The following is a 27,089-nucleotide window of genomic DNA, read 5'->3' as shown; positions in this document are numbered from 1 at the left end:
TCAGGAAGTTATTTCTGCTCTCCTGCTATAGCTGAACTCTGCAAAGCAAAACTGTCCTCCTCTGGGAGAGAAATATGTTTAAGGTTTCTATGTCACATGTTACGCCCCGACCGCAATTCTAGAAATGCATTAATGTCCAGTGCCTGTTTACAAGGGCTAAACAAAGATATAATTCATACTACCTCATATTACAATGCAAGGTAATTATGGATTCTAACTAGCAAAGATGCCTTAAAGGTTTCTTCTGTGGTATCTCCTTGTTTGCAAGATAGATTAGTACAACTATATATTTTGTTGACAGGTAATATATGATCCATATCAGACTCTCTCAATTTCAGGGTGAAGACCCCCAAACACCATAAATTAGTAGCACGTTGTGAGGATACCACCCTTAGCTGGGATGGCAGTTACCCTCTGTGGGATTCAACTCACTTGGGCAGACCAGAGTATATCTGGTCTGCTGTCGTATATTACGACAGCACAACACCACAAGACGTTCACAAGATACAGGGTAATGGTAGCATGTATCCTCCAGCAGACTCTTGCAGTCAGCACTCCAACGTAATAATCTTAGTCTCTTTCAGAAAGTCTTATTCTCCCACAATATTACCACTACCTTTTAGCTAGATAGTTACGGTGTCACCCAGTTTGGGAAACTGGATCCCATAGATTGTCCCATAGATTGTAAGCTTGCGAGCAGGGCCTTCTCACCTCTTTGTCTGTTTTACCCAGTTTGTTTATTAGTTTATTACGTTTGTCCCCAATTGTAAAGCGCTACGGAATATGTTGGCGCTATATAAATAAATGATGATGATGATGATGATGGATCACACAGACCCTGTCCCGGTAAGGTTTCCTCCAGCGGCACCACGATGCCTGGTCCAGAGTCCTTTTCGCTGATGTCTTGTACACCAGAATCCCCCAAGCTAGAATAGGTCTCTTGGCATTCTGCTCTCCCTATATTCTTGGCTGTATACACAGGAAGTAGGTTGAAATGTCTCAATCCTCCCCCTTACAGCAGGGGTCTATCAGTGGACACTTTAACTGTTAGACATACAGTCTCTGTTACCTTGATTACACAATGGAATGGCTTGACTCAACTAGCTATTTGGCTGGATACACTAAATAAAGGGTTACAATATAACATCAAGGAATGACACTTCACGCTTGCGTGAAACAACAAGACATTTGACACATTGTATCTGCAACATTACACAATCTGAGTCTGTGATACACCTTGATATAATAACATTTATATTGACCCATATTAATACATTTCCCAATGCTATTTTAGCCAGTATATATTACTGTAGAGGCACATTGCATATCATCTCAAAGTTCTAACCTAATTACCTCTCAGATTACATGTTGACCTAGCCAATTAACATGGGCTGCCAGCTAGCTATGTCAAGTTATTCAGACATTGTTCTGATTACAAACCAGGTCTACGCCACACCTCATAACAATGGACATTTGAGACAAATGGTAATTACCTTAGCTAACACAACAAAAATGACTTCTGCTGTCCTGTTATTTTGACCCAACATGGCAATATTCTTTCTATTTCTAATACATACAATATTGCAGATAATGGCAAGGACAAAATGTACCTAATAACATGAAATAATAATACACATAATACACCGATGCTCTGGTGTATTTACTTGGACTGGGCCAAGGATTAAAAAGTACATTAAACTGTGAGAAACGGGTGATAAATAAAAAGTTCTCAGTCCAGTAGCACCCTGTTTCATGACACACATTTTTACTATCTACTAGGCAGGGTTGCCTGTTTGGACAAATTGAAAAGTTAAATCTTCCTCCCATGAACACCAGGCTACATGAGTTTCTGTTGCAGGCATTAAGGCAGTGGCTACACACTGACTTTCCACTAACCAATCCATGAAGACTCAATGGTTAAAGCAGGTACATTGCTCTCTCTCTTATAGGAAAGTGATTTATCTACCTTGGGAGTGACCGAATTCACAAAATGTAAGAGTTCTAGCTCCAGAATAACTGGGCCTTCTCTCTCTCTCTATGGTAGCACATGCATGAGTTTAGATTTCCTGCATACTTCTGGTAACTAGATTATGTCTGGTTATATGTTAACATTCAAAAGATTATATTTGACATTTATAAATCAGAACAAACAGGGATTTTTATTTTTTTTTAATAGAAAATTATAGGAAAGGGATATCCGAATGAACAACATAAACTATTCTAGTTTGCTACTGTGACCGGATGGGCTTACTTCACCTCCCGGTCCGTAGGGTGGGGGTGGGGGGGCAGGGTTTAGGGGGATGTTCTTCCTGCACAGTTTATCTTGGTTTCCTGACCATCAGTAACCGACCGCTACTGATCACTCATACTGGGAATGTCAACTGCGCAATAGTTGTAGGATAATTTGGCTGCCACCGCTAGACTCCTTTCAGGTGTCCAGAAGTGCTTACTTCTGGGGTTGCTGGTATAGCTGCTGTAATGCCTCTTTGCACACTGCCGCTAGGTTCAACAGAGGACAGCCGGAGAATGGATTAGAGTGTAAGCACTTATCTGTTGGTCACAGGATACAGCAGGTAACAGTTGCAGGCAGAATTTTCAAGCAGTGATGGTTTATTGCTCACAAGAACATTTACACACCAGTTTGTGGTACTGGTGATCATTTAGATGTAAAAACGATACATTACATAGTAAAACAGAACCACTTTTTATACAGATTACCTCTGTCTGTATGTATTATACAGTATTGTCTATTGCTATGTTTGTCCCCAATTGTAATGAGCTACTGAATTTCCTGGTGCTATATAAATAAATTATGATTTTGATACATGCTGTCAGGGCATAGCCCAGCCCCCTTATCCGACCAGGCGCCAAAACGTCTGATATTGCATCAGATGATTTAAGATCAGGATGTGATATATCTCTAGACATGGAGTGAACGCAATTTAACTTACAAAATTCACATAAATCTGTGGTTTCCTGAAACTTACTGATAGATAGCATCATTCATGTAGTTTGTCTTTTTAATAAGGCAAGATACAGGTAACTACCCCCTGCCGGGCATTCAGGTTAAAGCAGTTGTCTATCACTTCTGGGATGAAAAGGCTTACTTTGCATTTCCTGCCTTCAGCAAAAACAGACTTCCTCTAACTTGGCATAATACATTCGAAATAAATACATTTCCTATACCGAAATACACACAATATAAAAAAAAATATATGAGTACATTTGCAATGATATACAGAGGTGCACTGCACCCTTAACTAAAAGTAAATATCTACAATAAGTTATTCCTATGTGATCCAGCCACAGTTACGTTTAGATGGAAATATCTAGATGATTTAACATATGTCTCAGTTGTCAGAAAACGTACATAAGGGCACATTACATTATCCTGCTTCATTAGCAGGAATGCTGGGGCATTATCCTCATTTACTGCCCTTTTGGCCATACATTTATTAGAATAACTGTTATATACAGTGATTGACAGCTTATCAGGTATGGTTGAGAAGTATCAAAACATATGGTAAAAACAGTTTTCCACTCAACAAATATAAACGTGTGCATCAGAAGGAGAACAGGACATAATAGGAAGATAAACAGTTGTGGAGTGGGGAAGGGGGCAGGCTTGGTGTGTAATGTAGAGACAGAAAGGGCCAGGAGGAAAGGGGGAGGAGAGGCAGTCTCTGGTGATGAGGCAACACTTTAATGGAAGGAGGGGACTATCTAGCAGGGAAACAGATCCTGAAGTTAAGCAACAGGTAGTTATGAAAAGTCATGCTTTTTTTTTTTCTACTTTTTTCATTAACTTTTTATTAAAGAACAATATTCCAAAAATTAAATTATAGGCCCTATTTCATTTGTCATTGAATTTTTTTTATTTTTTTTTTTTAGGGGAAAAAGGAGTGAAATCATCTGTCAAACACAAATGAAACGCAGGAAAGAAAAAGAAGGTTGGGAGAGATGGGGAAGGAAAGAGGGGGAGGATCACACTTAACAAGATCTCAGTCTTCGATGACTAAAAAAATGGTCAACTGGCATGAGGAAATAATATGTTTTCCTTTTAGGAAGCACTACACGAGGAGACTATCTAGATAGAGTTAAGTATGTTTCAGTGTCTTGGAACTCTAACCAATGAATCTATATTGCACAATAATCCTCAAACCTATTAGAGGTGAGGATCAGATCGTCCGTAGATCTAGAAAATTCAATACGGATGAAGCACTCTCTTTTTATAGTGCATCTTGTATATTTCAGAGTGGCAAAAAGTCATTCCATTGTAATTCCAAGTGACTATCAGTTCTCAATTATATCACCATGAGCGATTCAAACCATTGTCCAGAAAAGAACATAAGACCTAATATGCGGCTCCAGACTATGAACATGCAATATTGTGTCATAAGTAGATGTTACCCAAGAAACAGAAGCTGCATAATCAGTAATCAGCATACTGGACGGACCTATTCACTGGGTATATGTGCTCTTTTAACATGAAACCCTCCTCATATCGTCAGATAGTATGAAACTAAACATTACAATGTAACAATTACTGACTTTGCAAAATACATGTATTTTCAATTTTTATGTTCAGATATTCTCTCACAGAGACAAAGGCCTCCCTATGTATTATATAACTTACTCAGGATACTGTCATAACACCAATTATGAGATCAATATAAAAAAAAACTTTGTTCCACAATTTAAAATATGACAACACTGTAAATAATAACTGTTTTATAGAGCAATTTCTACCGAGTTACCATGAGTAGAGAAAGACTTGAGAATGTGCTAAGCCGTGGAAGTCATTTAACAGGGGGTCTGGCTGTATAATATAATATGATGATCAAACGAACTGGCCTTTGTAATATTTAGCACTTGGCAAGCTATCCTAATCTAACTAGTAACACGGCTGTAAATTTAGTGTTGTAATGGCTTTTTGTTACTTCATTTTGCCTGTAGTTCTACTGCACAATGTTCTGAAGAGCTGCTCATTGCTACAGAGCATACAAGCCTAGGAAGGCAAAGACTCATACTTGCAGTATGACAGAGCGATTCACTGTTATTCACAACTGTCTAGTAGCACAATCTATATCATATGGTCAAGGCAAACTATAGATCATTTTACAGGAAGATCCACTATGACTTTTTGTCCCCTGGCCCGTGGTTCTGCAGATTCTTTAACTTTGCAACTTATGTCTTTATATTTACTGAAATCAGAAGACCATATAAAACTCTTTCTGTGTTATTCTCTGCAGTTAATTATATATTTATTTGTGCATAACAGCTACTTCAAGGTTTACTTAAGAATACTTATTGGGATCGTTTCTTACAACGAATCAGTCAGTGTAACTGAGCTAAACAGTAATAAAGTAAATTTTGCAGAGACAAGGGCTATATTAACCAGTTTCTCAGAATTAACGTTTAACTGTCTCCTACACACAGTAGACCCATTCTACAGGTTGAAGCAATATTCAGTAGGAATGAATGACATCACTGAATCTGAGAAACAAAGTACAGAATTACCATTGTAACCAGTGTCATTGCTGTGCCATGAGATACAAGCTGATGCAAGAATGTCTGCCTCTACTGGTAGTAGCTGATGGGTACGCTAAGGTGGTTTCACTCAAAACACGGTCACTTGGAAAGAACAAGTTAGTTTCTCTACAAGACTTCCATAACCTTTTCCTTTACCGTCCAAGCATAACACTAATGGAAAGGACAACAGGCAAAGAGCCAAATCATAAATTGGATTTTTCAGCAAAAAAAAAAAAAAAAAAAGGTTCTAAAAAACATATTATATATAATACTAGGGAGAGATTCCTTAACCTTACAGAAAAGAAAAAACATGTAACTTTCATGAATGAATTTAGCAGACTTCCCAGCTAAGCCAATAAAAATGGTTCTCTTCCTCCTACAAAGAACATGCTCATTAAAACAAGAAAAAAAGACCACATTATTGGCAAGAATTATAACTAATTGGAACACATTTTTGAGGGTTGTTTCAGAAAGTTAAATCTTTTTGCCTTAAACCCGAGTAGAATATAATTATATATATATATATATATTTTAAGAAGTGTACATCTCCTGTTTCAACATATGAGGTCTGTAAACTACCAAAATCTAACAGGGAAATTTTATTTATAGATGTAATTTTGTTAAAAACATATCTTTATATGTTTTGACTGCATAAATACAATATTACGATGTCATGGTTGACCTTTATTTTCCACACTGACCATGCATTCAATATAAGTTATTATTAACAGGACCATGAAATGAGACTTCCTCTGCCATATGTTTTCTCTCTATAGCTGCAGGTGACTGGAAGACCCCAGGTCACTCTTTATTTTCTTAGTGGACGATGTTAAAACCTTAAATAAATCATACACCATAAAACGTACACTCTGACAACATTAACAGGTTTGGGTCAAATGTTACATCTGCGTACAGATCGGACGTATCACAAGGGATTTATCAGCACTCTAAATGCACATTCTGATATAAAGGAGATACATTTATCCATAAAAGCTGCTGTAATTCTTTTAGCTAGGTCACTTCACAGCATCATTCTTATCAGCTTCCTAAGGATTCAGCCTATGCTATTCTATATAGAAAACTGTCATTTTACTTGTTCAATGGGGGAGGGTTTTGGTAGGACCCATCTGTTATGTTTTAGTAACGACTACTGAGAGCCAATTATAACGGAATTTCCATATCCGACGTAGGCAATGCCAATACTATAAAGCGATACAAAAGACAGTGTTGTCCTAAAAGCAGAAGTGGATAACAGAATCTGTAACATGTACAGATGTTTGCATAAAATGCGCTAGAGGATATGTTTTCAGCTTACTTACAAGCAATGCTCAGATCGTCTTAGAGTGCTTTATTACAGAATTTAATATATGAAAAAAGTCTTACAGAAAAGGAGAGCGCTTCAGAAACATACAAGAGCTACAATAAAGCATTGAATTACAGTGCAACAACACACAGGAGACAATTTAAAGGGTTGGCTACAAATTCATTTACGTAGCCTAAAATTACGGCTCTCCCTTTGTCAGTATTCCTGCAGTTCAGGTTTATACAGTGAGGACACTACAAAGGGACATCGTATAAGGAGTATACCAGAGCTGTGCAGCTTCCACAGATACTAAGAATCTCCATAGAATTTTGAAGGATATATATTTTTTTAATGGTACTCATCCTTCAAATGGGTATTTATAGCTTATATTCTCTCCTTCACACTGTACTGGTGCGGAACAGCCAGTCAAGAAGGAAAACATCAATCAGGTAGGTAATGTAAGCATATTGGTAAAAAAAAACCTCATTAAACACCATGTCCATTATTATTGGTTAAAAAATACTGCAACAAGAAAAAATGACAAAAAGAAGGTTCTCTTTAAAAATCATCAGAAAGGATTATATATTAAGTGGTATAATAGATGCAATATATACTAGCCTACGTAGTGATCTGTAGGATATTATTCTGGATCTGGATTTTATGTATCTATGGCAACTGTCAAAAATCATGAGCACTCCCATTTCTGAAAATTGTACACACAATCATCTGTAGTGGCAAGATAATATAATCTGCTGAGTATAACCTGCAACGCACATCACAATCATTAAGATACGGATACATTTGTAGTGGAAAGGCACTTTTATACATGAAATACAGATTACACTATAACAGGGTTTCCCAAACCCAGTCCTCAGGGCTCCCCAACAGTGCAGGTTTTCCCCATATCTCCTTGCTGGAGCACAGGTGTATTCATTACTGACAGACACATTGTAACAGATCCACAGGTGGTCCTAATTATGTCAGATGTGATCCACAAAACCTGCACTGTTGGGGAGCCCTGAGGACTGGGTTTGGGAAACCCTGCACTATAACATGGATTCATTTACAGAAAAATACATAATATTTCAGATTGACAAAAGAAGGACATTTTAAATTAGTAGAGACAGCTTTTGCATGTATGCCGGCTATACAGGATCCATCAGGTAGTAACTACAGAAACAAAATCAAAAAGGAGCGTTGAGCCTTGATGTACTGTTGTTTCAATGTCAAGAATCACCTCCAGCATCCATCTTTCTGAATGTATATATTGTAAGATAAAGGCCTGTGATAAATAGTATAATAATTCTTCTGACTAGTCCAGGTACCGTACTAAAGTACAATGAGTGATATGAATTGAGCTGCCAGAATACAATTTAACGGGTTTGACCTGGAAAGGCTTTTTCAGAATTTTTTTTGTTACTGGGAATCTCCTATAAACACTTTCCTATGTACAAGCGCTACAGGGAACCCATCGGCTTATCCCACCATACCAGACGTACATTCCATGGCTTGCATCAACCATGAGGTCCAGATGGGCCCTCACATAACCCCACTGACAGCTGCCCAGGGTGTTCTTGCTGATCTCAAATCGCAGCATTACTGTTTTTCCACTATATTTCCAAAAAGCTACTACCACATGAGTATGAGGGTAAAACAGTACCCATTTCAAATCAGTTTACTCTAGGCCTACAAAACCATATTCAGATCTTACTGCTATATGCAATTAGCAGCATTATTCCCATCTATAACACAACTCCTATTATTACAGTGTTCAACTATAAATATCCATTATAAAAGCATTAGCCAACCTATTAACCTATCAAGGGCTTTTTTTTTAAAGCAAAATGAATGTTAAATCTTACAAATCAGGCAGAGCACTGTTTAGAGTCCACTAATTAGTTTAGGTGACACGTAAAATAAGCATTACTCTCAACATTTTGTGTGTGGCAGCACGGTGGCGTAGTGGTTAGCACTTCTGCCTTACAGTACTGGGGTCATGAGTTCAATTCCCGGCCATGGCCTTATCTGTGAGGAGTTTGTAGGTTATCCCCGTGTTTGCGTGGGTTTCCTCCGGGTGCTCCGGTTTCCTCCCACACTCCAAAAACATTCTGGTAGTTTAATTGGCTGCTATCAAATTGACCCTAGTCTGTGTCTCTCTGTCTGTGTGTGTTAGGGAATTTAGACTGTAAGCTCCAATGGGGCAGGGACTGTTGTGAGTGAGTTCTCTGTACAGCGTTGCGGAATTAGTGGCACTATATAAATAAATGGTGATGATGATGATGTCCGGAGGAATTTATAAGACAACTTCCCAATTTACTATACCGACATCAGCACAGAAAGTATTTTTACTACATTTAGAAATAACACTGCTGCCCTCTTATTATTGGAAACCATGGTTGGGAATAAGTAAACACAAAGTACTTACAACTATACAATTTCTTGCATAGAAAAATAATAATCTATTATACCTATTTGTAAGTACACCATGTGTCATCTTGCGGGAAAAATAAAATCTCATCCACCACCTTAAAATGAAAATCACTTACTGTAAACAACAAAATCGGGACATCTTTTCCACTTTATAACATTAGGTGGCTACATTTCTATTACCAAAAAAAAATAAAAAATTCTTACATGAAACCCTGACAGACCAGGATATCCATTAGTGCTCCTGGACAAGTTTAACTAAAATCTAGGAGCCAGGGCCACAAGTTAGGAGACCACAGTTCTGTAATAACAAAGAGAGAGGTTTGCTATACCTCTGCAGTAAGCTAGTCTGCACCCTTCCACATGCATGCCAGCCAGTGCACCTTCTCACGACCGATGTGCAGGAACACAATTAAATTCTTCACACTGGCATCCGCTCCTTGCCAACGCCAACGGCTGATATGGAGGAGCTCAGCCAGTTGTTTGTGTGCACTGATGTGAAAATAAGACCCGCTGATCACAGTGGCTATGATTACACAATGGTATCCGTCTGGGCCAACTTCAGTGCCGCTGCTCCAGGACGCATTCTCCACTCAACGTCGCACCCAGTATTTCTCCGGCCCTATCCCAGTGACAGTGCAGCTCTGCTTTCCTTAAATGTAAGGATGTAGCTTTCTCCTCATTCACAGATTCTGATGTAATGTCAGATATCTGTGCCCCTTATAACACAAAATATGTGGAAAATACAAGAAAGTGGGCACAATTTTTAATATTACACGGAAATAAATGAGACCCATTTTGGGTGTTCAAATGACCCCAATTATACTGAAAGTCGCGCTCACTGACAGTAAAGATAAAACAAGTGACACAATAGCACTCATCTTACACCACAGACACACACACACTGGGACACATGGGTACATGGTGTGGTGAAATAAGAAAGGGTAGAGGAACAATGATGGCAGGGGTGCCCTGTGATTAAAGGGGGAGAGAAAGAATAAAAACTTGCATTATATAGGAGAAAGCTAGTATGGCAGCTAAATGCAGAAGACCAACTGTCCATGAAGGCCACAAAGATATGTTGTACTAGTATTAAGTGTTCCATTGATTTGCGCTTATTGTGTTACAGATCAATGAAAGAGTGTTCCCAAATATGTGAGAAGCGCAAAAGCCAAAGTAAGGTTTGAGACAACTTCACATATCATATCAAATCAATACAACCAGTGCTAGGGACTCGGCATACTATGAGACACTGCGTCCGGGCATAATTACATATATGTTCAGAGACTTATAGGATGTGATGGGCCTGTCCTACTTTGGTATGCTCAGGTAATATGGGTACACAATTTTATAATATATATTTATATTGATGCTGTGTAGGCCATTATTATTATTATTATTAATTTTTATTTATAGGGCGCCACTAGGTATCCGTAGCACCGTACAGGGACAGACAGAAACACGATACAGGGTGAGACAGCACGGTACAGTTAACAAAAAGCACAGTAACTCAGAAGCTCAATGTACAGCTAGATGAGAGATGAGAGCCCCCAGCGGGGTAGAGAGGGGGGTAGAAGGGCAGGAGGACCTCACGGAAGAGACATGGAGCTGGAGAGCAGAGTTAAGGTGGTGGAGAACAGAAGGAGAGGAGGCCCTGCTCGAAGAAGCGTACAAAATCTAAGGGGAGGGTAGGACGGACAGAGATGCGATGGTGGGAGGAGGGAATGGGGAGAACGGAGGCATAGACGGAGAGGGGGGGAGAGGAGAATGAAAAGTTGGGGGAAGTTCTGATGGAGCTGGTTCCAGTGGAGGGGGGCAGCGCGGGATAAGTCTTGGATGCGAGCATGGGAGGAGGTAATCAGGGGGGAAGAGAGGCGGCGGTCGTTAGCCGAACGCAGAGGGCGGGATGGAGCGTGAATGGAGATTAGGTTGGAGATGTAGGGAGCAGTGGAGTTGGAGAGGGCCTTGAAAGTAAGAGTGAGGAACTTGAACACGATTCTGTAGGGGATGGGGAGCCAGTGGAGGGATTGGTAGAGGGGGGAGACAGAAGAGGAGCGGCGAGAAAGGAAAATGAGCCGAGCGGCAGCATTGAGTATGGAGCGAAGGGGAGCGAGATGAGAGTGGGGAAGGCCAGTAAGGAGGAGGTCCCAGTAGTCCAAGCGGGAGATAATAAGAGAGTGGACAAGAGCTTTAGGTGCATCTTGGGAGAGGAAGGGCCGAATCCGTGCGATGTTGCGCAGCTGGAAGCGGCAAGACTTAGCAAGAGAGAGGATATGAGGGGCAAAGGAGAGAGAGGAGTCCAGGGTTACGCCGAGGCAGCGAAGTTGAGAGGCAGGGGAAATAGAGGAGTTGAGAGCGATGATAGAAAGGTCGGAAGGGGAGGGGGAGTGAGTGGGGGGAAAGACTATAAGTTCGGTTTTAGCGAGATTAAGTTTGAGGAATCTAGAGGACATCCAGGAGGATATGGCGGAGAGGCAGGCGGACACCCTGGAGAGGAGGGAGGGAGAGAGATCGGGAGAGGAAAAGTAGAGTTGGGTGTCATCCGCATAAAGGTGGTACTTGAGACCAAAGGAGCTGATGAGTTCACCCAGGGAAGAGGTGTAAAGAGAGAACAGTAGGGGTCCGAGAACAGAGCCTTGGGGGACCCCTACTGGAAGGCAGGATGGGGGGGGGGAAGATAGATCAAGAGGTGGTGACAGAGAAGGTACGGTCAGCAAGGTAAGAGGTGAGCCAGGACAGGGCAGAGCCGGAGAGGCCAAAGGATTGAAGGGTGTGGAGCAAGAGCGGGTGGTCAACAGTGTCGAAGGCCGCTGAGAGATCCAAGAGAATGAGAAGGGAGAAGTGGCCCCTAGCTTTGGCAGAGAGGAGATCATTGGTGACTATGGCCAGGGCAGTTTCAGTGGAGTGGAGGGGGCGGAAGCCAGATTGGAGAGGATCAAGGAGGGAGTGATCAGAGAGGTAGGTGGAGAGGCGGCTGCAGACGAGCCTCAAGTATTTTGGAGGCAGAAAATACTTTTTGAAAAGTATTTTGAAAGTATTTTAAAAGTATTTGAAAAGTATTTTGGAGGCAGAAGTATTTTGGAGGCCATCAGCTCAGTAACATGACCATGTTACATTCTTCCAACCTAAATAACCTAACGGTTCCAAAACAAACCTTTTATTATTATTAAATCTATAATAAGATGTTAAACATTGTGGAATATAGATAAAAAGCACTATATCCCCCTGGTGGGAAGCCCATCTATAAATGTAGGATAGCTTTAATGGATAAATTATAACACTGCATTTATGAGCTTATTGAGGTTAGGAATGTTGTGTTACTTGGAACCAGAATCTTATTATCAGTAGATGATTATGAATCCATGTGCTAAGAGTTCTCCTGCAGGATTTTAAAACGTTTTAGTTGCATATTAAAGCAACAAAACAGGTCATGACAGGCAGTGACGCAGTGGTGTTTGGTTCAGTACACAGCCTAATAATTCATACAATACAGCATGAGAAATAGAATTCTTAAATAGCTGACTGGCTATAAACTGATGTCAGGCATATGAAAGGGTAGTGGGACAACTAGAATACAAATCAAGTTTAATATACGGGACGGGGGGTGAAAAAAGTAAGTGGAGGAAGTGATCTGGGGACAGACAACTCTGGTGGACTAAAGAATAATATAAAATAGGATTTGTATGTTGTCCTGCATGCAAGAGATATCTGGACTCAGAGAACTAATTTAGTCTCTGACACAGGATGTCTGACTGTTCTTGAGAAGAGAAATCCTGAGAAGGGCGGCTGAGAGGGGGTTACCATAGGTACCACGTTTGTGAATATTTGCGGGATTATTATTAAGGTAGGCTGTGATTTTCCCACTGCAGCCAGATGCCTGACTTTATTAACCAATTACATGGAGGGAGCACCAGGGTGTTTCCAATGGGTGGTCATCATACATCTGGCTGTGTTACTCTGAACTACTAGTTTCTGCAGGACTTTCATCCCTCCATGACAAAAGCATTATTTAAGAGACAGATGTTTCATTGGGAAGAGGCAATGGTGCTTTCTTGTGGTAGAAAATTGGAATAAATATCTTTATTTTAAAGGACTTGAAATAGAAAGATAAGAAAAAAGCAACACAATGTTACACAATTCTACCTACTACCTCAACACAAAGGATACCAAATGCTGTTTATGCACTTTGTAACAGGTCTCTTATAGGGTACAACGGATTAGGGCCAGATTAAGAACAGACAGGGCCTGGAGTAGGCGGACTACCTGGTCCTAGTGCTGGTAGATGAGTTTCCCACAAACTACCTTCTTCCCATGCTGTTTTTACATGGCAGATCAGGCTCCCTGAGGTCTTAGCTGCAGTTTATATGACTTAAGTGCTGAGGAAGTAATCAATAATCCCTTCCATATCCACTGCCCACAAAAAGGTCATTACTTCTTCATCTGTAGTTACCTATTTGGTAATTCAAGACCAGATGGAAAAGTGTGCAGGCAGTGTAACCCACACAGCTCCTGCTGCCAGCATACAAGGACATTAATTCACAGATCCCTTGTCTCCCTGATACACTGTGTTAATACCTGTATATAATAATTCACTTTAACAGGTTATCAAATACAGCGCATTACGTAGTGTCAGGAGGCAGGAGAGTCACATTTAAACACCAGTCCACCAAATAGTTTCCATGCAGGCCGGGACCAAGTAGCGGTTCATGGTAGAATGTCTGTACACCAAAATCAGTTCTAGATCACATGATAAGTAAATTAATAGTTATGATTTCCATTTTTATTTTTTATGAAGTATTGCGTGCTGTGGGCAGCACTGTGGCTAAGTGGTTAGCACTTCTGCCTTACAGCACTGGGGCCATGAGTTCAATTCCCAACCATGGCCTTATCTGTGAGGAGTTTGTATGTTCTCCTTGTGTTTGCGTGGGTTTCCTCCGGGTGCTCCGGTTTCCTCCCACACTCCAAAAACATACTGGTAGGTTAATTTGCGGCTATCAAAACTGACCCTAGTCTGTGTGTGTGTGTGTGTGTGGTAGGGAATTTAAACTGTAAGCTCCAATAAGGCAGGGACTGATGTGAGTGTACAGCGCTGCGGAATTAGTGGCGCTATATAAATAAATGGTGGTGAGGATTATGATGCTCCAAGACAGCTCAAAACTAGCTTGTTCACAATCTATTACATCCAAAATCTAGACTTTGGGTTTCTTTCAGATGGTCCGAGCACAGAAACAGATGCTTACAATAATATAGCTGCATACTTTTGGCCTGATTGAGCTGCCAATATTTACTTTGCACTGCACGATTTACACTCCGCTCCCACTGCATCCTTAAAGTTAAAGAAATATTGGCCTCTTGAATCAGATGCTCATTTGCTGCCATGTAATAGCCTCTGGAGGGCCTCTAGTTTTATTTGTGTATCAATTCCCATTTAAAAGATTTAGTGGTCAAGGAAACGAGGAGATTTTATGTGCAGGAAAGGATTCTTTGTATAAGCAGTCCCTGTCCGCTCTTTCCACACTGCTACAGAGAACAAGCATGCATGTGTGTGTGTTAGAGAAAATAAAATGGATAGCAGATGTTTACCATTTCCATTTTACAGGTCACATTTGTAGCTACGTACACTACATATTGTGCACACACTTCTATTAAAAGAATTGCATAAACATGTTTAATTCTGTCTATCAAAGCAAAATCGCTCAACTCAAAACAGACCAATCCCACATATGGCAAGAAACAAAGTAGCCAATCAAAAGAGTAAGGTCTCCTGTCACTATGCATTGAAGGATATTTTTCAAAATTTCTTCTGATCTCAATTAATTGAATGCAATAAAATAGTTTTTCAGAAGCATGTGTTTCTTATTCTGTACTCAGAAAGTAAAGATGGAAATTGTTCTCTATTGTTCCAGTAATTCAGTGGTTTTCAACAGTGGTAACACCTTTTTTCAACTATAGATTCCAGCTTGTGGGCCGTATCCTGGAATAGTGGGCGTGGTCAGAAAGTTCAAGTAAGTATTTAAAAATTTAAGTGAATCATGGTCTAATCACTAACAGCATAGAAAACATAGCCGGTGAACACAGACTATGTAGCACCGTTTGTGGACTGTGGGGTGTCCAGGTTTTGGTCTGAGGGCCACACTGGGAGACTATAGTCATTTGAAGGGTCCACAAATGAACGCTTGCTTAAAAATTTTAAATAAGTAGATTACTACTACAGGAAAGAAGGAACCCATTTCCAGTTATGGCATACAACTATGTGAAAGCCCTAGGCAGGGGGGTTATTATTATTGTAGATTTATAAAGAGACATAGTGCTCCACATGAAACAGGCACATATGAGGTAGACAAAAGAAAGATAGAAAATTGAGAAGAGAGCAGATTGGAAACAAGAGGAACGAGTTTGGCTCACAGTAGAGATTAGGACAGTTGGGAGGGTGCATTCGTTTGGGTAGTATAAGTGGGAGTACGATAAGATCTAATAAAGGCATGTGGGAGAGTCTGATAGGGCGTGGTAGGGAATTCCATAAGTGGGTAGGGGCACAGGAGAAGCTTTGTAGGAGTTAGAGGGGATAAAAGCATTCGCTCCGGAGTGCCAGAGGAGGGAGTGTGACCATGCCATGGCCACATTATGTATAGGAGACGTATTAGGTGAAGTTACCTAAATAGGAGGGGCCTATTTAACACTTGTTTAGTCACTTAAACCCCCACATCTAGCGCACATCTGACCTCATCGATTCCTTGCAGCGTATTTCTCCTACCCCAGTTCCAGGCTCGCCATCTGCATTATCAGCTGCAATAAGAACCAGTGCAATGTAGAACAGTTTATATATTCAATACTGCTATAGTATTTCTATCCTGGCTTCCTGGGTATCTGCCCTGATTCTCCCCCCCCCCAACAAATTGACCTTAAAAGTCCAGCATAATACACAGGTTATGCATCTATGCTATTGGGTCATTCCGCAATGTGTTTCATAGGAAGGGGGTTGCAGTACAATACAAATAATGTCATACGATCCATGTAGAAATAGAAGTACTGGTAGAAACTTAGCAGTGACTAATCCTCTACATATCACAAGTCTAGGGAAGTCTTTTTATCTAGACAGTCCTGTTTATTCACCTCTGTAATCCCATCATTTGAAATTATTGAGGTTTTTTTCCACATGCATTTTTTAAATATGCACAATGTAATTAATGCACAATTGTTATAATAGGTCAACTTCCCCACACGCTATGCAGTGTTGAACAGGCCTGCGTGCTTGTAAAAGTAGGATACAGGCATTCACCATTTTGGTTTTAAATAATGTGCATTTAGCCTTAAATATACATGTTAACCCACTCACATATACTTCTCATGCATTTATAAAACCTGGATTGAATCTGCAGCATGACAGCGTGAAGTGAAAATAGTAAGTATGTGATTCATACCAGACTACTTTTTATACCTATCCTGGAGGGGACGTCTATGTGGGGGGCACGGGATGACTACATAATTTGTGCCGTTCGGGAGGCCTTCAGACATTCCAGGAGTAGGTAAGTACATACTTGCCAACTTTTCCTCGTTGGCTTCAGGGAGATCCTGGGGGAGATGGGCGTGCGGGGGCGGTGCTTGAAGAATCGCTTAATTGTGGCCCTGCCCCCTAAACGATTGTCACAATTTTGGCCAAATACAGCAGGGGGCGGGACTGAGATGACGCGATATTTGCATCATCAACCCCCCCCCCCCCCATCACTTACCGGGAGGTTGCCCTGCTCTCACGGGAGGTCTCCCAGAAATTTGTGAGTCTCCCGGACATTCCGGCAGAGTAGGCAAATATGCGTTAAAGAAAAGCAGCTAATGAATCTCTGGAGACTGAAGTGTCTTTTACATTTCTGTCTCCGTTACTGAAGTCATGTTGTCTTACCTGTCAGTCTTTGATTAAATCTTGGTCTCCATGAAAATGGCCACCTCCATAGGCATCAATACATGGACATAGGACACAATTTCTGAACTGTGTCATCATGCCACAGATGGCGAAGCCAACCACGTCTTGTACTGGCTCCGCATCAGGGAGAATACCAGACTCTTCAGGGAGTGAGGGAGATCACCCCTATTTCAGGGAGTCTCCCTGACATTCAGGGAGAGTTGGCAAGGATGGGTAAGTATGATGTGATTGTAGGGTAATTTAGTGACAGCACATCACACTGTCTATTGAATAGAAAGATGCTAGTAGTTTACTATAAGTAACAGGAATATATCCCAATAACGCATCTATCCACTGTTTAGGAACGTGTTGTACAACAGGCACATCTCACCTGGTGATCTCTCATATTCTATTATTTCTATTAGCCCAAGTCTCAGGTCTAAGTCTGTCTGCACTATAGACAATATAATAATCTATCTAGCAATAACAGAGCTAGTATATTGTCTGCAGCTCCGAAACGTTGAGACTGAGGAACGAATACTGCAGCAATAACATGTTTTTCACTATCTATTCCAATAATACACAAGGAATACTTAAATAAATATATATATTTTTTTTATACATATTTTTTATACACACATACATCTTTCATTCAAAAAAAACAGAAATAAATTTACAGCTACACAGAATTCAGAACACCTATATCCTCATTCAGGGTACTCACAGTTGCGTAGTACTCACCTGTGTTTCTCTGTTCTATGAGCACCGGACCCTAATAGTTCATCTCTCTACATTTATGTATTATTTTTTTTACAAATGCTGGAAGGATCAAAAACAGAGCAGGCTGCGTTCAGCATCCGTCTAGGATGAAGTACACTGACCAATGTATTGCTCACAGTGATCAAACAAATCACTAGTCTAAGCGGCCTTAACTATGTTCACCCTCCTGTGACTGTAGTGCAGGGAATTCAACACAACCCCATAAATCACAATTTTAATTGTATACCAGTAAATAAATCTGAAATGTATTTAAAGCCGGACCATAAAGTATACAGAGGAAAGCTGAAATTGAAAAGAACGTATAGATGGGAGTATACCATGGAACGTACCTATAGCTTTGATTGCCACAAGAAAATGAAGATTACATGAACGGATATATTCTTCTCTACCACAGTAAATTATGTTAAGGAGATACTGTATAAATTATATTATGACAATGTAGAGACAGAAGGATAAAAAGAGGCCCAGAAAAAAATGCATTTAAAAATAATAATATAATAAAATAGAAAAACAAATGTATTTTGTTTACTTTCTCCAATGAGATCTTACAGTGGATGACAAGTTTCAGATACACTTCATGGCACTGAACAACTGAAAGGTTCTTTGTGAACATCTGATGGGGAATGTTAGAGGGACACTGCTGAGCATGGGAGTGATGGTAAGGGAGCTAGTTGTCGTCTATAGTTAGACTGTCTTTGCTAACAGGAAGTATGCAAATAAACATGTTGCCATAACAACATGTTTATCTAGGCATAGTAGTTTGTTAATGTTTCATTAGATCCTAAAAAACGTACAATTCATCCAGTTTATGCATTACCAAAAATGCCAATAAAACATGTTTTTTCAAAAATAACAAAAATATTGGGACACCAATAATATTTCTATTTGATGCTGATATAAGATCTGCTCTAGAACATTTCCACATGTTTCAGAAGAAGTGTAATCACAAAGTAGCACAGTTCTGACTTAAGCAAACTACAAGTTCCAGAATGCACTGCCAGCTTCTGGCGTCCAGCCATTAGAAAATATGAAACATTCCTGCTGTACATTTTCCAGCCCAAGTGGAGAGAAAGAACACGTCCATTGAACTGTATAGATATTTCACATGACATTAACACAAGATTAATTGTGTAGAAGTTACAATATGCGTGAGGCACTAATTTGTACAGAGTAACAGCACATTCCTATGATTAGGGAGCTTTTCATGTGTATGGCAGTGTCATTTTTAAAAATACATGTTCAGAGCCTCATTGAGAATTTATATCCAGCCTATGGCAGTGCTTTTGGCCTCTGAGCAGTTACTGACTAATATACCTGTGAGCTACATGCACCTTAAAGATAGAGCATAGGTACATCCAGAACAAATATACAGCAATCCTCACCATCAGCTAGTAAGCTGCACCTGTGCCTGGTCAAAATCATATTCCAAAGATATTTGTAAACCAAAATGTTTAACTTGCATCTGTCCAAGTGTGAGATACGTGCAGCTCATTATACTCAGTGCGACTTTCTACACGACGGGCTGTGGATGCTGTGAGAACGCACTTGCATGCGGCTCTAACACATCCTCTATGTGTTCTTTAAGTAACAAGTCATATGAACTTTCATCTGGAGGTGCATCTGACAGCACAATCTTCTCACATCAGTTTGACACTACTCCGTGCAGTTGTCAACATTTAGCCATTGAGATTGTGTGCATGTTAGCCTAGCCTTTCCCACTTCCAACATACACCTAAAAACGCCGAAACATGGACAAATAGAGCGGTCTGAGCTGAAATACTCTGTACCGCAATTAATTTTAAAATGCTGACTTTTAATTCTACCCACTTCATCCTCTACATATCATCATCACCATTTATTTATATAGCGCCACTAATTCTGCAGCGCTGTACAGAGAACTCATTCACATCAGTCCCTGCCCCATTGGAGCTTACAGTCTAAATTCTCTAACACACACACATATACACACTAGTGTCAATTTGATAGCAGCCAATTAACCTACTAGTATGTTTTCTGGAGTGTGGGAGGAAACCGGAGCACCCGGAGGAAACCCACGCAAACATAGGGAGAACATACAAACTTCTCACAGATAAGGCCATGGTCGGGAATTGAACTCATGACCCCAGTGCTGTAAGGCAGAAGTGCTAACCCCCTGTCCTGCCCCAATATATATCTTTGCGTTTTGAAGAATACATACAATAAGCTCTGACCCTAGTGCACCGAAAAAGACAGAGATCCCAAATTATTACTGACCTCCCATCATTGTGATAATATATTACAATCTTCTAAATATCGTACAAAAGACGACACAAGCTAAGTTGTGTGCATATGAATCAATACCATTAACATCTCCTTTCAAAGGGTACAAATACAATCAGCTATAACATATGCACACACTTTTCAAGTAAACTGATTTTTTGAATTTCTATTACAGACAAAAGGGGACCTGTTCGTAGTTGACGAGGGAAGTTTAATTGTTAAAGTGAAGCATAAGCCAGACACAGGTCCCCGAGCAATAACAAAAGGCTTTTTTTCTCCGTACAACTTATTCACTTGAATAAACCAAGTGTGCACATTATTATATTTAGGTGCCTGGCAGAAAGTAGGGAAAAAAAAAGGGAGCCCTGAAACATCTGTGCTCACTGCCAAGAACAGGAAAAGCAAATATGCACATAAACTCCTTGGTGTGTCTAGCTTCATATCACACTAATATTTATATACGAAGCTGTCTAGCCAGCAAGATACATGGCATCCATGAGGATACCACAGCCGATAAGAGGGCCAAAAGATGCATAAAATAGATGGCTTATCCTTGATTGGGTTTCATTTTAACAATAAACACATGTGCAGTGAGCAGAAATGGTAATTTATGGATACTTGGCATACATGCAGAAGCAAATAAGTTAAAAGAAAAATAAGGTCATTTTTTATGGAGTTGGTATGTGTTATTATATGTTGTAAGCTGGATCTCATAAACAAATAGTCATACAACATAACCCCGTAGAGGATCTCACAAAAGCAGAGGGCCACAGACAGGTGTGTCCAAACTTAAAATAGTCTGGTTTAGACCATCATCATCTCTATTTATTTATATAGCGCCACTGATTCCGCAGCGACAGAGACTAGAGTCAATTTTGGATAGCAGCCAATTAACCTACTAGTATGTTTTTGGAGTGAGAGGAAACTGGAGCACCCGGAGGAAACCCATGCAAACACAGGGAGAACATACAAACTCCACACAGATAAGGCCATGGTGGGGAATCGAACTCATGACCCCAGTGCTGTGAGGCAGAAGTGCTAACCACTTTGCCAAGGTATTGTGATTTCCACAGTGATAGGCAACAGGCAGCCCCCCGAGCACTCACCTGCAGCCCCCAGCTCCCTTTTTATTGTCAGATTTGCTTGTTATAGCTTGTGACTCATGTTTACAATGCCGGCTGATATATTATCACATGTAGGTGTCTTTCTCTGATTTAATATATCGCTGTAACTTATTATTGAGATTAACGGTTATGTGCGACCCTTTTGAAGGTTAGAGGGCCGCACATGAAGTGTATCATGTCGCCTATCCCTGGTCTACAGCAAGCTTTCTAGTTTTCTATGACACAAGTTCACATTGTTTAAATGAGACTTAAATCACAGTTTCCACAATGAATACCTGCAGAGGTGACATTATATTTCTGGCTGCCGGCCCAGGAGTAAAACATTCTTGTTTAACCACAGTCAGTATGTCACCCACTTTTAACAAGCTCATTTCAACCTTTCCACTTATGGGTCCTTCCCACACACTACACTCTAAGATTGTGGCCACGTTTAGGCATCTGTCCCTGAAATAAACAATAAAAATGTGAAACCTGGGTCAAAGCTAAATGCCCTCTTCACTGTATTTATTCTGCTGTTATGTTCTGTATTTGTGTTTAATCACAGATAGATGAGAAATGTCCTCCCAACGGATAATTTGCAATGTATTACTATCAGGGAGTGTCTGAAGCAGAGTTTCTCACTTTTAATCATTTTTTGTTTATATGATTCACCCCCAGGTGATGGTAAATGTTTACACAGTCCTCCTAAAGTGTGTTTATTTTTAGTAAGTACCACATAATGGGTCTCATTTAGAGCTGGGAGCAAATCCAGCTAGAGGGTGCAAATTTGCACCTGGACAAACCATGTTGCAAAGCGAGGAGTACAAATGCTATATATTTTTTTTTTAGCATGCAGGGAAAACACTGATTGAATTTGTATGAATCATATAAATGCTGGGAAGCTTAGTTTTAGCACTGCAATTTAGAGTTGAGCTAGGAAGCCCCCAACTCAATCTGTCCGCACATTTTAAATCCGCTCCCCCCAACCCCGCAGCTCAACATGGTTTTGCCAAGGTGTCACCTTGTAGCTGGGCTTCCTCCTACTTCCAAATGAGGCCCAATTTGTGTAAATGTATTGGAAGTACCCACTAACCCACATACATTTATACTAAGCCACTCATACAAAATTAATCATATTTGTAAAATATTTAATTGCATAAGTTTTAGGTACCACTTAGGGTACACACATAGATGGCCCCCTCTTGAATCTAGTCAGGATAGAGGGTGCACGGGAGTGGGTAACAGCGGAGGCGAAATGAGTGTAAGGGAGACCGATGGGCCTCTACCAGAAACACTGAAGACTGAAGATCCACTCAAGGAGAGGTATGGCTTTGCTTGTGGTGAAGTTCCTGCACTCATCTACCACTTACAAGGCTCTTGCAAGCTTCACTGACAAGTCAGATTTTTTAACTTTTTTTTTGTTTTAAATGAACATCATCAGGAAAGCCCTCAGTGGGGACTTTTCCAGTTAAAACCAAAATCGTAATATTAAAGTACAGATTAATTAGTATTGAACCAAAATGGCCGTCATGTTGTCCATACACTTGCAGATTTGTTGTCCAGTTTAGTTGTAATTGAGCAGATTGGTCCCATAAAGAATTGAGATGGCCAATCAAAATAAGAATGTTGTGTTTGAAATGGCAGAATGGAAAACTTGTTTACATTAGTACACATGTGAGGTCATCATCTGACGCGTGGAAAAATGCAAGAGTGCAGCCAGCTGTCTGTTGCAATCGATTGTTCAGCCCAAAGCCTGAATCGCCAAATATATCCAATTTAATCCTTAATTGTCAACCAACCAACTAGCAAAATGTGTGTCCATCATTGGCTCTGTTCACATCCCAGTGCAGCAATTAGCACTAAACCTGGAGCAGAAACCAGGCATAATATGGTTTGTTCATAGGAGTGTGGAGCAAAACGTGAGTTTGTAGGATCATTAGGAAAACTTCAGAAATTTGCCATTGTACATAATATTGGCTTAAATGTCTAAGTGCCTATATACAACTTAATTATTTTGATTGTAACTCAATGGGCTCAAAAGGATAATTATATTGATATAATTTATGTGGTGCCACAAAAGTTCTGCAGCGCCATACAGTAGGTATGATGAGGCGGGTACTCATAACAAGCATATCAAGATATAACAAGACAACTATAGTATGACATATTTGGCATGACAGCATCTAGAGGACAAGTAACATGGTAGACTGCAGTCATGTGCAGGACAGACAGAATACAAGCTTGAGGGATGGAGCAATATACTGCCTATGGGACATAAGTAACTAGATTGTGGGACAATAATGCACAAGAGGAGGGAAGACCCACTGGACCTGGTATTCAACCCATGGCAAACACATCACCCCAAGCATGGTTGCTTTAAAACTGTAGGGAGCTAACAAAAAAACACAACATTATTTGGCTAATGGCACGTCTAAGTTCCCAGTAAGTTCAGAATTAGAACATGAATAAATGTACGGTCTACGTAAAAGATTAGGTCAAATGCCATCAAGTAATGATTGGGGTATTGTATTTTTTTATTTGACTGAAGAAATTTTAAAATTATCTTTGTAATGGAACATGCTTGAAAGAGAAGACCGGAAGGTTGAGATAATTTTTCTCCTACTAAGACTTCTTCAGCACCAAGTCCAGTAGCTTGGCCCAGTTCTGGTGGGCCCGAGCAAATACCCTCTTTGTCTCTTTAATGACCATGGTGTTAGGATCATTTTAATAAAACACCTGTCAGACTGGATGGTACAGAGTAAGCCTCCTTTCCAGGCCCAAGCTGCAGCCCCACCTGCTCCTATTTTAATCCATTAATGCATGACCCCTGTAATTATTATGTTTTCCTGTCATCAGATTAAATATTTGGGGCAATATATTACAATTACTAGTTTTACTTATGGACAGGGATGTGAACATGAGCAGTCCAATTTACCACCCAACCTACCAAATAACACCAAAAACTAAATGATGTTCCCCTACAGCATGCCTTTCCTTAGGGTCTATTGAAGTGAGTGGCAATGTGGTAAAAATCAGGTGTCTGCACAGTTTGTGAGACATGAAAATGGCAAATGTTCAAGTACTGCAGTTAGAGTGAAGTTATCTATCTGTATGCAATATTCAATATTAAGTTATTTGAATGAATTAAACAACTGTACATTGAACATAATTAGAGATGACAATACATATTACATGAAAACACAGCTTGCACTGGAGAAATAGAAGCCAGCCTCCCATCACTCTTCAGAGATTCTATTCCACATTAGCAAGCTCACCTTCCTGTGACAAACACGCCACCAGCCAAACAATATGTAGTAAAACCAGACTGCAGCGAGGGCTGCTAGCCTTCTGAGAGGCACTGATGCAAATCATATGTTCTTAATGGGAATATAAATAGATTTACACACAGATTGTCTATGTATTGCTTTTTATAGACATAAATATGCTTATCCGTCTATACAAAACAATATAAGATAGTATATATTTATCAATAAATCTTCTAAATATTATAATGAACCAATGCATTGACAAAGTAAAATCTGTGCTAGCTACATTGTTAGTCTTGAATTGAAACAAAGAATACAATGTAGTGAAAGGTCCTTTGGGAAAGAAGGGGTTAAGTAAAGCCATGACCCTCCGACCTCTACAATCATGACTTCCACCAATGGAAAAGCTGGACCTTTACAAAGCCCTATCAATCTGGCTTTTAACATTGCAGGCTGCGGCTTAGCCCAGTAAGGATTCTTATTTTGTGAACACCAGAGCAAGCACAAGCTGTCTCTGTCTCTTGACTATTTCCTTCCGTTTTCCGACAGCTATATCAGGCAAAAAAAAAAAAAAAAGCAATGGCTTCATGCTGCCAGCAAGATAGACCTTACAATTGCTGCCATGCACTTTCACTCCATTGTAGAAATCAAATAAAAATGTAAACGCTAATAAGGATTCATTAAATCAATGAATCAATAATCCAAAGAGTGGCTTTCAATTTATATAATCATTGGCTTTAATAGAAATATAAAACAAATAATAATACAATAATGTGTAATGCAAGGCATTACACAGACTTTAAAAATGGCTTCTCTGCAATGTTATATAATTGTCAAAGCCCCTTAACGTTGCAAGGTGAACATTACAGCTGCCTCTCCAGGCGGCTGTAGAGGATGCTAGCACCTTTCTTGTTACAGTAACCAGGCATCTATTGCTTTCCAATTACATAACCTTCCAGCAACACAAAACGCAGAGCCAAATCCAGCACACGCCTGATGGATATTTAAACCCTGCGTAGCTGGTGAGAGCTCTGAGCCTGCAGAGGGTTAAATCTGTTGTCTCTGCAAGGACATGCCCACTGACATCCATGATTTACACCCAAATAACATTCCAATTATATATCTGATACAATGTTTTAAAAATAAAAAAATAAAAAATAAATATATATAAGTACTAATAACCCCCAGCTTTACCCCAGAGAGAATGCACTAGTCATTATTACCTGTAGGAGCGTTCTCCCCGTACAGTGTGCTTCCTAAAGGGAATGATGCTCCCGTTATCATGAATGATGTCGTTGTTGTTTTCTCCATTTGGGGACAGCGTTTGGGTAGGACCCGGCATTGGTGCTGTCCCAGCAATGGGGGAAGAATGATTCCACAGGATTAAAAGGGAAGAGAATAAATGCAGAGCTGAAGGAGTCCTGTATGTATTGTTACAGATTGTAATCTAGGGGCAGGCTGAGACCCTGCTGCTGCTGCTGCTGCCACGGATCTCTCTTCCTCTCTCTGCTCTGTCTACAGCTTGACGTCAAAACAGCCTGGAGCAGCATCCTGGTCACATGACTGGGTCCCTTGCCATGGCAACCAGCTAACTCATCAGCTCCCTTCTACCCACCCACAGAATGCACACTTGCAGGTCTCTCACACCGATGCATCCAAATATAATAATACTACAAACACACTCACACAAGATACAGTGCAAAGAAAAGAAAAGCTTACATTTGGCATGTAAAACACCAAGGGATTAAATAAAAAAAACTCCCCCCTCCTCCTTTTCTCCCATCCAACACACCCCTCCAACTCTTCCTCCTCCCTTTCTCTACTGCACCACTGAAACAAGGCAGTTCAGCCTACAGAACAGCTTTTCCTCTAACCATTTCCTTTCAGCTCTTTGATATGCAGCTGTGCACACAAAGATCTATTCACTGCAAGGCACTTCTTAAGCACTATGCAGCTAGCAGGGAGAGGGCTGTTCTACATGCAAGGGGAACAAATACATAACAGCTTAAAAGCAGCATCATGCATATTGATGCATCCTTGGTTGCATATTTCTAATACTGTCCTCTGCACATTTAACATCCACACATCGCTACATAACTCTGCATGCAGCCATTGCAATTTTCAATGTTGCATCATTAAAATTGTGCTATTAGAATGCACTGCATATGCTCACTCAGAGATTTATACCCCAACACACTGCACACAGAGTATACTTAGATAATTGAGACAAGTGGGAAAAAAACAAACATGTGTCTTTAAAAAGGAAGATTTTTTAATGTACCCCGTACAAACATATTCGATATTGAATGATAGCACCAAATAGACATACAACACCAATTAGAGAGGGTGTTTATCACTGCTATTTTTCTGTGAGCAGAGTATGTGATAAACTCAATTAATCAAGGTAACTATATATAATTAGTTAATGGTGTTTGACAAAGAATTCTACAATTATGTATAAATAAACAGGAAACAAATCAAAAGCATAATTATGACTCATTTCCTCCAATTTATTTCTAATT

At 40.1% G+C, this 27,089-nt stretch overlaps 1 protein-coding gene across 2 annotated transcripts in view; it reads right to left on the bottom strand.

Annotated features, from left to right (window-relative positions):
* MAPRE2 (microtubule associated protein RP/EB family member 2) overlaps positions 1-27,089 on the bottom strand; it is a 124,120-nt gene that overhangs the window by 59,176 nt on the left and 37,855 nt on the right. The window contains exon 1 of one of the 2 annotated variants that reach the window (XM_075213489.1): positions 25,791-26,263. The exons of the other annotated variant lie outside the window; for it this stretch is intronic. Coding sequence (XP_075069590.1) covers positions 25,791-25,909 — 119 coding nt within the window. The 5' untranslated portion in view covers positions 25,910-26,263. Of the gene's footprint in view, positions 1-25,790; positions 26,264-27,089 lie in introns of those variants that run through there. 2 annotated transcript variants of the gene reach the window in all.

Source organism: Mixophyes fleayi, chromosome 5 (genome assembly GCF_038048845.1).
Source record: "Mixophyes fleayi isolate aMixFle1 chromosome 5, aMixFle1.hap1, whole genome shotgun sequence".
Lineage (NCBI taxonomy): Eukaryota > Metazoa > Chordata > Amphibia > Anura > Limnodynastidae > Mixophyes > Mixophyes fleayi.
Note: the sequence above shows the minus strand (reverse complement) of the source record. Positions and strands in the feature narration are given on the sequence as shown.